At 43.2% G+C, this 14,258-nt stretch overlaps 1 protein-coding gene and 1 long non-coding RNA gene across 2 annotated transcripts in view; one reads left to right on the top strand and one right to left on the bottom strand.

Moving 5' to 3' along the window:
* The window catches only part of fbn2b (fibrillin 2b), a 66,208-nt gene that overhangs the window by 11,860 nt on the left and 40,090 nt on the right, over positions 1–14,258 (bottom strand). The window contains 29 exon segments of the mRNA XM_018673262.2: positions 48–209; positions 555–677; positions 891–1,013; positions 1,124–1,249; positions 1,360–1,482; positions 1,633–1,755; positions 2,112–2,237; positions 2,491–2,616; positions 2,802–2,924; positions 3,037–3,162; positions 3,481–3,517; positions 3,519–3,607; positions 3,781–3,909; positions 4,028–4,153; positions 4,527–4,754; positions 4,901–5,026; positions 5,245–5,295; positions 5,561–5,698; positions 6,801–6,920; positions 7,256–7,381; positions 7,869–7,994; positions 8,098–8,151; positions 8,283–8,558; positions 9,338–9,460; positions 9,555–9,680; positions 9,857–9,976; positions 10,254–10,397; positions 10,558–10,794; positions 11,834–11,986. Coding sequence (XP_018528778.2) covers positions 48–209; positions 555–677; positions 891–1,013; positions 1,124–1,249; positions 1,360–1,482; positions 1,633–1,755; positions 2,112–2,237; positions 2,491–2,616; positions 2,802–2,924; positions 3,037–3,162; positions 3,481–3,517; positions 3,519–3,607; positions 3,781–3,909; positions 4,028–4,153; positions 4,527–4,754; positions 4,901–5,026; positions 5,245–5,295; positions 5,561–5,698; positions 6,801–6,920; positions 7,256–7,381; positions 7,869–7,994; positions 8,098–8,151; positions 8,283–8,558; positions 9,338–9,460; positions 9,555–9,680; positions 9,857–9,976; positions 10,254–10,397; positions 10,558–10,794; positions 11,834–11,986 — 3,810 coding nt within the window.
* The window catches only part of LOC127139015 (uncharacterized), a 32,541-nt gene continuing 31,933 nt past the window's right edge, over positions 13,651–14,258 (top strand). The window contains exon 1 of the long non-coding RNA XR_007814894.1: positions 13,651–14,099. This is a non-coding gene — a long non-coding RNA (uncharacterized LOC127139015). The remainder of the gene's footprint in view (positions 14,100–14,258) is intronic.

The following is a 14,258-nucleotide window of genomic DNA, read 5'->3' as shown; positions in this document are numbered from 1 at the left end:
GACTGTAACATGTGGAGTTCGCATTTTGCAATAAATGTTTTGCTTACTGGAATTAGGGGCGGGGCACAGTTCACAGGGGTTTCCCCAGGCTCCTCCCAGGGAGCAGCAACAGGACGCACGGGTCACTCCGACTCCGATCTCGGCGCTGCAGGAGATTCCTCCATCACCGCGTGCGAGGATATCCAGGAAGCAGTTGCCAACGCGGGTGTCTGAGAAAGATATACACTCATTCAATAAAGACACTTTTGCGTAACAGGATGTTGTCTGAGTCCACAGATGAAGATAACAATGCTGTGGCTTGCTCGCAATTAAATCTTTTTAACTTATTGCTACTGTTGAATCTCACCACTACGCGCTCATATTTACACATATACTGACGTATCGTACTAATTGTGTTCATTTATATTGGAGAAAGTATAACAATTACATTTTTGTCTATGTGCACTTTATGCTTTCATTCATTGACCTCTTGTCCCACACTGTATCACTCACAGAGGACACTGTGGTTGTCTTCATTAAAAGCCTCTTAGTTGTTAAAGCTCTGTGTGACTCACCCACGCAGCCCACTCCGGTGGGGTTGAGTTCAAAGTCAGCTGGGCAGTTACACAGATAGCTGCCTGGAGTGTTCACACACAGTCCATTGATGCAGTTCACGGGGTCTGCACACTCGTTGATGTCTGAATAGTGACACACACACACAAGTTTCAGTACAACACACCAGATAACAGACATCTGTTAGTTTATAAGTAAGTGTAGAAACCAAAATATATATATTTTAGTTTTAATTATTGCAGGTTACCGACAAAGAAACTCAGCCAGGTTTTTTGAATCTGTACTTCCTCTGCACTGTGTGATTTTTAGAGATACAGTTACTGAAGTGTTACACTAACCAGTGCAGTTTCCTCCGCTGCGGTCCAGTTCGTAACCATCATCGCACACACAGCGGAACATCCCTGGAAGGTTCTGGCAGGTTCCAAACACGCAGATATTCTGGAAATTACACTCGTCGATGTCTGTGGCACAGGAGAGAGAGAGAGAAGGGGGAAAAATTGTTAGTAACTCTACCTGAATGAAGAAAAGAGTAAAGAGGAGAGAATAAAATGTGACAGAATGGGTGCAGCACCTTGACAGGCTTTGCTGTCTTCTGTAGGCGTGAAGCCCATCTCACACTCGCAGCGGTAGCCACCTGGAGCGTTCAGACACTGGCCATTCTCGCACAGGTTCACATTGTCTGCGCACTCATCCATGTCTGAAAACAGATTGAATAGTGTTATGAACATTCTGGGCATGAGCCTCACCACACACACCCAATAGCTACTACTCAACTAGGACTTATTTTGAAAGTTTTGACAACCTTACCAGAGCAGGAAAAGCCATCTCCATTAAAGCCCTCTTTGCATGTACACCTGTAGGATCCTGGTGTGTTGACACAGTCTGCGTTTGGGTTGCAGTTGTGGTCCTCTGCAGAGCACTCATCCTGATCTACAGGCAGAGAGAGATAGAAAAAAAAAACCTTGAGGGCAGAATCAAATATTTTTTGGATACAGGAGACAATTTTGCTCCTTTATTTTGTCTTTTTAAACCAGTCTTGCACTGCTAAACTATTGCCTTCAAATCTGAATATGTACTCACCCACACACTTGATGCCATCTCCCACCCAACCATCTCGACAGCGACATTTAAAGCTTCCGGGAACATTGATGCAGGCGGCGTGCATGTCGCAGTTATGAGCCCCGATCTCACACTCATCAATATCTGGAGAGATGTGGGGGATAAATTAGCCAATAAACACACAGTAGAGCTGATTTTTGTTCTAGCTTTTTTCTTGTAACAACAAATAACAGAAGAATTCAATATTTTAGCCTTAGTTTGCTGGAGTGAAATGCTCCTTATTTAATGACATCACAACTTTGCTTTTTACTAACCACAGCAGTTTTGATTCTGTTCTTGGTCTCCAGATGTGGTATACTATGAATAAATAAGTAATTGCTAAAAATGTAGACCTGGAGCTACTGTATGCATGGATGAACTGTCTCAACACTCAATGCAGATATGGACACACAGAGGCCCAGACCTCTCAGCGAGGTATGTATGTGTGCGTGTGCGTGCACCTGTGCAGCCCGTGGATCCCTTTTTGACAAAGTATCCCAGCTGACAGTGGCAGATGAAGGAGCCTTTGGTGTTCTCGCAGTCGCCATGGAGACAGATGTTTGGGTTCAGATCACACTCGTTCACATCTGGGCAGACAGCGACAGAAAGACATAGATAATACTTGAATGTTCTGGCAGCAAAGAATGGAGTGACAGATAGCGAGGCTGACAGAGAGAGCCCCACAGGTAGCCAGACGAGCAGGAAAAAAACTGGTCAGAGACTGAGTGAATGAATTAATGTGGCAGACAGAAAAACATTTTAAAAAAATAAGGGGGAAAGAAATTTAAAGACAAACAAATATAAAATAATAGAGATGTCGGCGTGTGTCTCTCCTCTCACCGATACATGTCCTCATGTCCATGGAGGCCATGAAGCCATCGTAACACAGACAGCGATATTCCCCGGGAATGTTGGTACACTGGCCTCCGTCACAGATGTCTGGTGTCTCCTCACACTCATCAATATCTAATAGGAACAGCAGAAACACATTTCAGTGTGATATACTGTGGGTGGCAACACCATGTAGAAGACTAGACCAAAAAAAACACCATTAATATTTTAAACTTTAATTAAACTCTTTAAAATACTTTCCTCTGAGTGAAAAGTTGTCTGAAATACAGACACACTGTGCACATCCTGTGTTTTATTACCTGCACACGTCCTGAGATCAGGCATGAGAGCGTAGCCCTCACTGCAGCTGCACTCGTAGCTGCCCTCTGAGTTGGTGCAGTGGGTCTCACAGCCTCCGTTCATAATGGTACACTCATCAATATCTGCAGAGGGAGGTCACAGTTACAGTTAAGACATCTCAGGAAATGTAAGCAAATGTCCTAATTATCTAAAATCAGAGTGTATTCTCGGGGAAAAAACTTTTGCTCCACTCACCAACACAGCCCTGTCGGTCCGGTGTTGCCTGGTAACCGGTGTCACAGGTGCACTGGTAGGTTCCTGGCATGTTGACACACTGGCCATTCTTGCACAAGTTGTCGCTCAGCTGGCACTCATTCACATCTAAACCGACAAATGAATACAAGGAATTACACATCACATAAAATGTATTGCACCGCTGTGTAATAATTAAATAGCTGGAGAATGGGTTTCTAATTATTCATCAAGGCTTTAACTTTGCCTGAGCCAAAGAGAAAAACTCAACAGAACTCAACACTGAACTTCACTGTGTGAAACTATTTTTTCAGACGTGACCGATGTTACAAGTGCACTAGGTTTTAAAATAGGCTTGGATGTGCTGAAAATGATATATAACATCCAGTGAGCCCTTGTGTGAATGCACACTGTATGCGTGTGCATGCTGTATGATATATGACCAACCTTCACAAGCAGAGCCGTCGGTGCTGAGCGAGTGTCCAGGTGGGACATTCGCACTCATAACTCCCCTCTGTGTTCAGACAGGTTCCTCCACGACACAACAGGGGGTTTCTCTCACACTCATCAATGTCTGCAAACATGGAGGAAGATATGGAAGAGGCACAAAGAGGGAAAAAAGTAGAAAGAAGAGGAAAGGATGAATTAATAAAAGAAAAACTGGACTGCAATTTCACATTGTGGAAATGAATTCAGTGTTTTATGTGAAACTGCATGTCTGCATGTATGAATGTGCTTCCAACGCACCCATGCAGTTCTTCATCATCATGAAGCCGCTCTCGTAGCCCTCAAAGCACTCGCACTCGAAGCTGCCGGGTGTGTTGACGCAGGTGCCTTGACCACACAAGTCAGGGGAGATGCGACACTCGTCGATGTCTGAAGCACAGAGAGATAAGATATTAAAAGAAGCAAACTCACTAACTATTCATCAAGTGTGACAGAAATATTTCATCAGTAGTGAATCTATTTCACTCCCTCTGCCTGTCTCTCATACCTGTGCAGTTCCTCTCTTCAGCGGTCAGAGCAAAGCCGCTGTTGCAGCGACACTTGAAACTGCCAATGGTGTTTCTGCACGTTCCATAAGTACACAGACCCTGGAACACCTTACACTCATTCACATCTGGGAGAGAGACAATGGTTATTAATACCAACATCATACACATACTACTATCCTTGAATGTCACCAGAGGATTTCTACAAACATGTTCATGGCTTCAATGAATTTTCAGTGTGATTGTATTAATGGCCTGAACAATAAATAACCATGATGTGGTCAAAATAATACAATTTCATAGAGCTTACATGGGTACGACCATTATGGACGCTATGAGGCATTATTCTTTGACCAGGTTCCAATGCTTTGCACAGAATCACTGAATTTTGCTGCATTTAGATCTGATCTTCTTGGTGATATGCAACCCCCTCTACAGTGAATCTGAGTCTGAGTCACAGAGATTCTTATGCTGCAAAGACAAAAATACAAGTAAAAGTACCCTTGTAGAACGGCCTGCCGGTCAGAATATCTCCTCTGTTGGCAAAGCCGGTCCCTCTGGGGCAAATGGCTTTGTACTCAGGTGTGTCTGGTTTGGGACACTCCTCGCAGTCGATACCCCACGCAGCACCCACCGAACAACAACACATGTCCACACGATATCTCCCCGGCAGTGGCTCACCACACTCATCCTCGTGCCACTTCAAGAAGCACTGCTCACTGCGCATATCTAGAAAAGTTGGTTGTAAAATTAAAAACAAAATCACCTCTGTTTGTATGTCTTGGCCTTATAGTGAAGTATGTTGACAGCTGCTGAAAATAACTGCTTCACCAGCTGATATGATGTATGTTTTCTTTGCCGTGCAGCTCTCTTACCCACACACGTGCGTCCAGTACTGTCCAAGGTGAGACCCTCGGCACACTCGCAGCGGAACGAGCCCTGGGTGTTCACACAACGGCCGTTTGTGCACACTCCAGGGAACACCTCGCACTCATTAATGTCTTCAGGGAGAGGGACATTTTAAGAATCATGATTACAAGGTGAAACACACACAAACATACACACGTCACACAAAAGACTTTTTCAGAGGAAATCTGCAGGGAGAACATTACAGCACATTAGAAGGACAAAAAGATAGAATTGCTTCATGGGTGTTGATGTTGGATGAAAGGAGGACTGTGGGTCTGTTACATCTCATTAAGTTATCAAATGTTTTTACCTTCGCAGACGAGGCCCTTCATACGAGCAAACCCTCGAGAACAGGCAGTGTCTGAGGAGCAGGAGAAGATTGAGAGAAGTGATAGGAGAATGTTATGTATGAGCATTGTATATAGAGCATGTATTGCCAAAATTTCTGCTTTTATTGGCATGTGGTCAATAGTAATTATAAAAAAGCTCATCATTCAAAAGCAGTAAAAGCTGTTTGACATCGAATGCTTCCTTGGCACAAAATCTTAGTGGCTTTAATTAAAACCATTGGTAGTAGCCTTAAAGAATCCATATTTTGTGGAATGCATCTGTGTGACTGAACTGACCGATCTCGCAGGGTTCACAGGGGCTGCCCCAGGCGGCTCCCAGCGTGGAGCAGCACTCAGACTTCAGTGTGGCTCCGTTGATGTTGACTTCGCAGCGGTTGTCCTGTATCGTCAGCCAGCAAGTGCTCTTCATACTGTCTGTGGAGCCCAAGTAACGGCAGAGAAGACTTGATTAAAGGTGCCCTGGGGAGTTTTTCCTCATAGCGTTTCCCACCGAAACAGATTGTGTGTATCCTTGAGCCCTAACAAACATACTGAGTGCATTTCCTTCCTCATAAAACATTTGCAAACTCAATTTTTCTAATATTTTCCTTGCGCACCTGCCAATAGAGCACAAGATACAAACCAAACAGAGATCCACTCATCAAAACATTGCCTCATGGCACCACTAGTGGTCAAAATCTCCACAGGTTACCTTTAACTATGGCAACATACACCACAAAAAGAACACACAAGTCACATTCAACTCTCTTTACTGCCATAAAACTTGTGTCTGTGGCTACACACTGGGCCGAGGAAAGCCCGTGCGTCATTACGAGTTCATCCCGTGCTATTACATTCCTAATGAACTGAGAGAGTGTACAGTCATAACGGTGACACCTTTTCTCCAAAACCACAAGGCCACCCAAACACAAAACCACAATTTACTTTCCTTTTCTTTCCCTGCTGAGTGATGGGCTCCAAAACATAAAACAGAAATGAACCAAACCAGAAGAATTTGAAGACCTCTGACACAGCCAGCTCATGCAATATGTATGAGTATTTTTTTAATGACTCATAACATCTGTATTCTGTATTAGCATGTAGCTTTCTCAGAATGATTTCCCAAAAGTAACAAACCCCCAAACAAGTGGAACATTTAACCTCAGCAAAGAGTCTTACATACCACATGTCATTCTGAATCTGCGGCAGATCTCTATGAAGCAAAGCAATCTCCATGTGAATCAAGGCCATGCATGCAAGTATTTATCTAATAAATCATCTGTGTGTGCCATTTTGACCAACATCTGAGGATGATAATGTCTCTGGATGGCTCCTGGAAACCCAAACCACATCACTGTTTGTTTACAAAAGTGGAGAGTAAACCTCGATTACAATGATTAGACAAAAAGACTCCTCCACCAATTACTTCTCATTGACACTCGTGTCTCAGTGTGCAATCATTATCTCACACAAGCTGTTTCTAGGACCCTGTGGTGCCGCACTAATTTGCATCAGGCTTTTGGGACGGATGTCTTACCCACGCAGATGGTGTTCGTGGAGTCCAGCTTGCTGCCATGGGTGCATTCGCAGTTGAAGGACCCGGCCACGTTGCGACACGCTCCATTGATGCACGGGCTGGACTCACATTCGTTGATATCTGAAACATGTGCAAGCAAACACCTGAGGTCAGGGCTCAGAGGCTGAAATGGATCATCATCACCACTTGGCAGTTACAAACACAATGTGTGTGTGTGTGTGTGTGTGTCTTCTTTCCATTAGCCACATGTTTATTTGAAACTAAACGCAACACATCTGGTAATAATGTCACCTTATAATGACCTTGATTGTTGGTAAAAACGACAGAACACATGTGAATGGGAAACAGAGCAAACACGTGAGTGTGTCAGACAGAATGTGTGTGTTTGTGTGTGTGTGTGTGTGTGTGTGTGTGTGTGTGTGTGTGAGTGTGTGAGTGTGAGTGTGAGTGCTCACCTTCGCACGTCTCTGAGTCAGGTTTGAAGACAAATCCTTTAGGACAGGAGCAGGTGTAGGAGCCAGGAGTGTTTCTGCAGAGGCCATTGTCACAGAGCAGACGGTTCACCAGACATTCATTGATGTCTGAGGGGAGAAAAGAAGTTAACATGATCACTGTCTGTTGCATAATTTAAGAAAACAGTCAGGAGTAATGTTTATTTATGTCATTTAGAGGGATGCATGTGCAAACCAACAGCATTGTTCTTTAAAGCAAGATTGTATATTAGATTTTGAAAGAAAAAACAACACATTCTATCGCAAATGACATTTTGAATCAGTTCACTGTAGAGAACACGCTTGTTCAATTCAATACACTAAGGGTTTTTGCTGCTACAGCATTATTTGGTCTGGTATGACCACTGTGATAGCTTATGGTGGCTAAAGAAAAGCTAATGTTAGCAAACTTGAAAAAACAAAACAACAAACTTTAAGCTGTGGGCTATATTAACAAATAGGTACAAAGATTCACTTTAAAAAAGATACATGGCTAACTTTGAGGGGTATGCTGTGTGTTTTTTAAAGCCAGGCTGCTGTTAAAACTACAAACACAACCCACTTCACTCTGACTCACCAACACAGTTCTTGCCACTGGTGTCAGATTCATAGCCGATGTTGCAGATACAGCGGTAGCTTCCTCTCAGGTTCTCGCAAATGCCGTTCTGACAAATGTCCGGGTCCAGGGCACACTCATTGATGTCTAGGAGAAGAGAAGTATTATCCAGCAGATGTAGATAAATACTGACATGAGTGCTTCTTAACGACACTGTGGGAGAATTCACACTCGTGGGCAACATGCTCACCTCTGCCATCAGCTGTGATGCCAATGCCACTGCTGCACACAGCCTGGAACTCGGCTGAAATACGAGAAGAAAAACACATTTGATGAGCTGGATATATATTTTTCTGTTATGTAACACTAACAAAGAAACTAAATAACTTCTCAGGAACTGAAATAAACAGTCTAAGACAAATTAAAAGATAAAACCTGAGTTTCTGGAGGGGCAGGGTTGACAAGGCTCTCCAAAGCCATGTTCAGGATTGGCACAGCAGCACTCAGACTTGGTCACCGCACCAGGGAACGGACGCGAGCAGGTGCCCATCTTTATGGCACCGTAGCAGGTGGTCCTCATGTGTGTGTCCACACACACTCTCCCGTCTACATCAATGGCCAGGCCTGGTGGGCACTCACAGCGGAAGGAGCCCTCAGAGTTGATGCAGCGGCCGTTCATACAAATGCCAGGTGTCTGACACTCATCGATGTCTAATAATGTTTAAAAAGAGGGTAGATTATGAATTTATCACTTGTATGTTCATAATATGATTTAGTAAACTGAGGGACAATTCTTCCAAATTCCTTGAGGAAGTACATATTCAAAAGATAAAAGAAAGTTTTTATTATTCCAGATGTTTAACATGCAACATGTACAGGTAATTGTCCATAAAACCACATTTCATTATATTACGTAGGTCAGTGTTATCACAGGATTATATTTTCACTGATCTCACAGCCAATTCTTGAGCAACCTTTCAAAATAAAATGAAAAAAGGCTCACACTTTTTAAGAATAACAGTCATAAATAAAAACCCTCCCTTAAATATTAGTCCTTCTGTAAATACCTGTGAATTCCTTTTCAAAACATACAACATACAGTTATGAAAAGACACCACAAAAATCACAGAGGAATCAGGTCACAAGGAGTTAGCATTATCTAGATTGACATGTGTTATATTTGGAATATGCACCTGTGCTGTATGTGTTACGGTGTGACTGCAATGGAATGACAGCTACTCTTGAAGCTTCCAGGTGAAATCTCTCAACAGAGACTCATAAATTAATCTAGCTATCTTTTTCTAGACTGTGCCAAATAGCACCTTTGGGGATGTTTCAAAAAGTCTGACCTCTGAAACAAAACTGTGCACAAACAGGTTCAAAAAGGGGATCTGCTGGATTTCAGAAAACACCAAATCTGTCAACACTGTTTCAAAGCAGTCTGGCCCAAGTTTTAAGGTCTGTGTTTGTACTTCATAAATCATATGTACCGGTACAGTAGCGTCCGTTTGCAGCCAGTGCAAAGCCAGGCTTGCAGATGCACTTAAAGCTGCCGTCCTCATTGATGCACATGCCATTGAGACACATGTTGGTGGTAGCACATTCATCGTGATCTAGAGGGGCAAGAGGACAGGAATTCAGTCAAGGTTAGAAAGGTGGAGGTTTGTGTGAAGTTCAACTTGTTTCTTTTTTGTACTGGTTCTTTACCAATGCAGTTCTTTCCGTCAGGAGTGAGCTCAAAGCCAGCATTGCAGATACACTGAAAGCTTCCCTCCGTGTTGACACAGCGGCCGTTGCGACACATCACTCCATTCACTATACACTCATCGATATCTAAAGAGGGGAGAGCAGGGCTTAATGAAATGTCTTCTAAACACAAATCATACTTTATTGTATGTATATTGTATGCCATACAATATTAGTTCAGTGTTTTTAGTCTCATGTGAAAACTCAATCAATCTTAAAGAAAAATCTTGATTACAGTAAAACAGGTTGACAGTTAGACATACCATTACAGGCTTGTTTGGTAGGTGTTCCCTGGTAACCCTCGTGGCATTTGCAGTGGTACGATCCAGGTGTGTTGACACAGTCTCCATTGATACATGGATTACTCACACACTCATCCACATCTGGAGAGAGAAAAATAAGGTAAATGAAAAACCACAACCTCTCCTGACTGTCAGAGTGAATGGGTTTAAATATGGAACACAAGGAAGTCACATTTAGACAAATTTCCCCTGCAAACATCAACCTGTACTTGCATTAAGTTCCCTAAATTGGCAGAAGGTGGCAGTGCAGTGCATACTATTAACTGTGGCACTATTACTGTGTCTGCCTCAGAGAGATTAGTGAGAGCAAAAGAACTTTACATGTAGTTGTGCAGCATACAGTGTGTGTGTTTCTTACCAATACACTCCCCACGAACATCTTGTTTGTAGCCCATGTTGCATTCACAGCGGTAGCTTGTAGGTGTAGGAATGCAGCGTCCATTAAGACAGAGGTTGGTAAAATGTTTGCACACATCGATAGAGTCGTTCACAGAAACAGTGCCTGAGAAAACACATACAGGGAGATCACTAAAAGACAGCAGACAATTAACAACACAACACAGAAATACAACTCATCCAGATCAGGAAGACTAATCCTTAAGTTACTGATTCCGGAAATAAACCCTTTTGTCTGACTTATTCAGATCCACAGAAAGACCCACCTATTTGTTGGTGGGTAAGAAGTCCTCCTCCATTGCCTCCAAAGCTCCCACCATTCCCTCCAAAGCTTCCTCCGCCATTGCCACCGATGCCTCCGTTACCATTGCTGCTGGGCACACTGGGGAACTTGTGACCATAGCCGAAACCATTGCCGTTGCCAGGGAAGTGTCCGTTGGGGTAACCGTGAGGGAGACCGTGTCCCTGGGGAACACCCACAATACACAGACGCCTGAACGCGTCTACAAGAGAAACAGAGATCACGCGGGGACAAGTCAGTCACTGCTGTATGTAGATGTAGATTTTGTGTTTGGATTATAACAGTAATTCAGACTCAAACGTACAAACAGCCTAACCATTTTACAGTTTACATACGCTAAATCTGCTCACTGTTTTCCTGGAACTCTGGATTTTGCGAAGGCCACTGCACTTTGCAGAAAATTCTGATGTTTTTCTGTTAAAGTTTGTTAAAAAGCTGACTGTCTACTGACAGAGATTTACTGCTGCTTTCAGATATGCTTTAACTGGAGCAAAGCCTGACCAAGTAATAAGAGAAAAATGTGTACACATAATGATCTGTTCTGCTCTACTTTGGCATGTACATACAGTAAGTCTATTGTATGGTTTTTGTATGTCTGAACATATGAATTATATCTATGTAGGTACACTATGCATGTATTTATGTGTCCAATATACATGTATAGTATGTTTGTTTGCATGTATGTGTTACACTTAAGTTGACAGTCACAATAAATCAAACACACACCCATCTTATTTGGTGGTGCAAGTGAAAGAAACAGAACATTCTGTGAAAGATCAGTTATGGATCACACTGACTCACGCAGAGGAAGAGTTTTCTGAATTCCAACTTGACTGAAGAGATGATGGGTCATTATCTTCACACAAATCTTTTCCATCTCTCTCCATTTGGTTTGTGCTCATGACATCATGCTCATCAGCTCATCACAAACTCAAAGCAGCCTTTCTCTAACAATGTCAGTCTTGTGTAGTTTAACATTACTGTGTTAAATTCACTTGGCTTGTGAACCATTCACGCTGTCATGGCTTTATTTACTGCCTGTGCTTATGCCAAATCATAGACAATCCGCTGTGGGGACTGCCAGTTTTTTTGTCAACAGAGGAAGGAAGGTGATGGATGTACTGTCCTAATTTTATGCTCATATTCATCACTTTGTAACAACATAGATATTGGTCGTTTTCAGCAGCTGAAACTTTGCATGTATCCTGTGTTGTGAGTGTCTTATTTTCATGTGTACTTACCAGAACCCCTGACCGGGCACATCTCAGGGATCTGTCCCAAAGCCCAGCAGCGTCCTGTGTCGCAGCAACACTGCATCTTGGTGAACTGACCGCTCAGCTCTGCAGCACAGCGGCCGTTAGCCAGAGCAGAGAAACAGGTGCCCGCACGTTGGTCTGGTAGAGGGGGAGACATAGACAGAATGAGATGAGTGGACATTGTGTGACCGTGTTCCCCGTTCTTCCTCTTTGCATGGCAAGTCAGTGACAACAGTTAAAGTAATAATTGAATACAGTAAGCATCTTAACAAATTTAAAATCTTGTTTTTGATAACTTCCAGTGGTTTAATGTTGAACCTCCCTGCAGTGATGTAGGAGAGTACTCCAGGGTGCGTCAGTACACGATGACATCACTGATGTGGTGGTCAGAGGTGCAACGGATTTGAAACTTTTAACCACAGAGGGCAGTGAAACACTGCATTTCAGCCTGGTGTTAAGTTACTCTTTAAATGCAGGACTTCAGTAAACAACATTAGTCATTTTTCAACAGCTAACACTGTATTATATGTCAGAAAAGGTTACAGGTAATAGCCACCCCCCCAGTGCTGTAAGTTAGACAGCTGTCCTGCCCTCTCTGTGGCAACTGGGGAGGAAGCTTCTTTATGGGTTAGCATTGGGAAAGGTTGCCTGGGGTCTCGACTAACTGCAGGCATCTGAAGGGCCTCCAAAAAGGGGTCTTATTTGTTACAGTTTGCCAGGTCAGGGTCAATGGGACAGGAGAGGGGCCTGGAGTTCAAAGAGCGTGTGTTAGGAGTAAATGGAGTGGGAGACAGGGGGTTTCTGGGTATTTGAGCAAAATACCAAGAGAAAGAAAAAGACAGAGAGAGTGAGAGGAAATACATGTGTAATGTTTTAGAAAGTGGACAACATATGTGGAAAAGAATTTTAAGTGCATCTATAGAAAAAAAAAATGGGAGAAAAAGGAAAAGCAGAGTAAGAGGGGTGGGGTGGGGGATTTGGAGGGAGGAGCACAAGTCGATTAACTCACTAATGAGCCAGCAGTCTGGAATTAATCAGTTCCATGTGGAGCAATTCTTGCCAATTAGATAGAACATGAGGGGCTGTGCTGTGTCTGGGAGCACACAGAGTACAGTACACACACACACACACACACACACACACACATTTACTTGTACTCTCACAGACAGATATGAATTCCCTTTATTATCCACACAGGTACCCACACACATATGCTTGTGCAAATATGCACATACATGTAGAAATGTACACAAATACACATACACGCAACGCAAAAACATCCCATAGGCCTGGCTGAGCTGGAAGCATGATGGTGGAAAGAGGAGGGGAGGATGGAGAGGGGGGGGGGGGGCTGATGAGGATGATGATGACTTAAATTGGATCCAGAAGGTGGTTTGCTCACTAGTATTGCTCCACTACACAAGCATATGCTTTCATTTGGTGAGGTGTTTTTACAGACTGAATGACTGGACAGGTCCTCTGTTTTTTTCGAGCCTCCACGATGTGACAGGACATTAGGCTCTGATTACTGTCAGGGCCCCCCAACAGCTCCCACTGGCCTACTTCACAACGGTACAGTACATCCTGGGCTTGACATTAGCACTCGCCCGGAATTAGCCAGTATAGCCAGTCTTACCAGCTATATATTCTGTACAGCACTATTATATAGATGTATATTTTTTTATTATAGTCTTCTCAAAAGCCAACTTAAGTAACAAACCCATTGTATCCGCGATACAACAATACTACAACTCCCATGAGCACTAGCACACAATGTCCGCCAGTTCATTTTTACGCGCCAGAGACGAGCAACCTGAACGTAAGGAAGCCCGCTTGATGTGGCGCCGTCCAACAGGTGTAACACAAACCAGGAGAGCAGACGAGTACAAAGAGAAAACCTGACGATAAAACTGAAAAGGAAGAGGAGATAAACAAAAGAAGAAAGCTTTTCAACTAAAAGTGGAAAACAGGACGACAGTGGTTAGTGTGTAACCCAGAAAAATGTATTGCGCCAACGGTAAGACGTACGGCTGTGAATGAGAAAGTTGAAACTGTAAAGGACCGTTAAAGTTCAGTTGGTCGCCAGGGGAGCATCGCGACTAAACGGACAACAGTCGGTTCGCCAGTATTACAACAGAGTCCCTGTCCCTCATGACGTTAACAAAGATGGCGAAGATAAGAACACTTTTTCGCAATTTGCACGCCAAGCCAAGAGAGGTCGACCATTTACAAGCTATGTGTGGATGCGCGAGTAAGTATAAAACATACCAACATGAAGGCTATTGTTAAACCAACATTATGCTTGTTAGCTAGCATAAACTCAAAGTTTGTTGTAAGTCTTGTTTCAAGTCAATTGTAGCACATCATAGTTAGTTTAAAGAAATAAAACGTAATTTCCTGACTACAAACT

The sequence above is a fragment of the Lates calcarifer genome, linkage group LG17, assembly GCF_001640805.2.
Source record: "Lates calcarifer isolate ASB-BC8 linkage group LG17, TLL_Latcal_v3, whole genome shotgun sequence".
NCBI classification, from domain to species: domain Eukaryota; kingdom Metazoa; phylum Chordata; class Actinopteri; family Centropomidae; genus Lates; species Lates calcarifer.
Note: the sequence above shows the minus strand (reverse complement) of the source record. Positions and strands in the feature narration are given on the sequence as shown.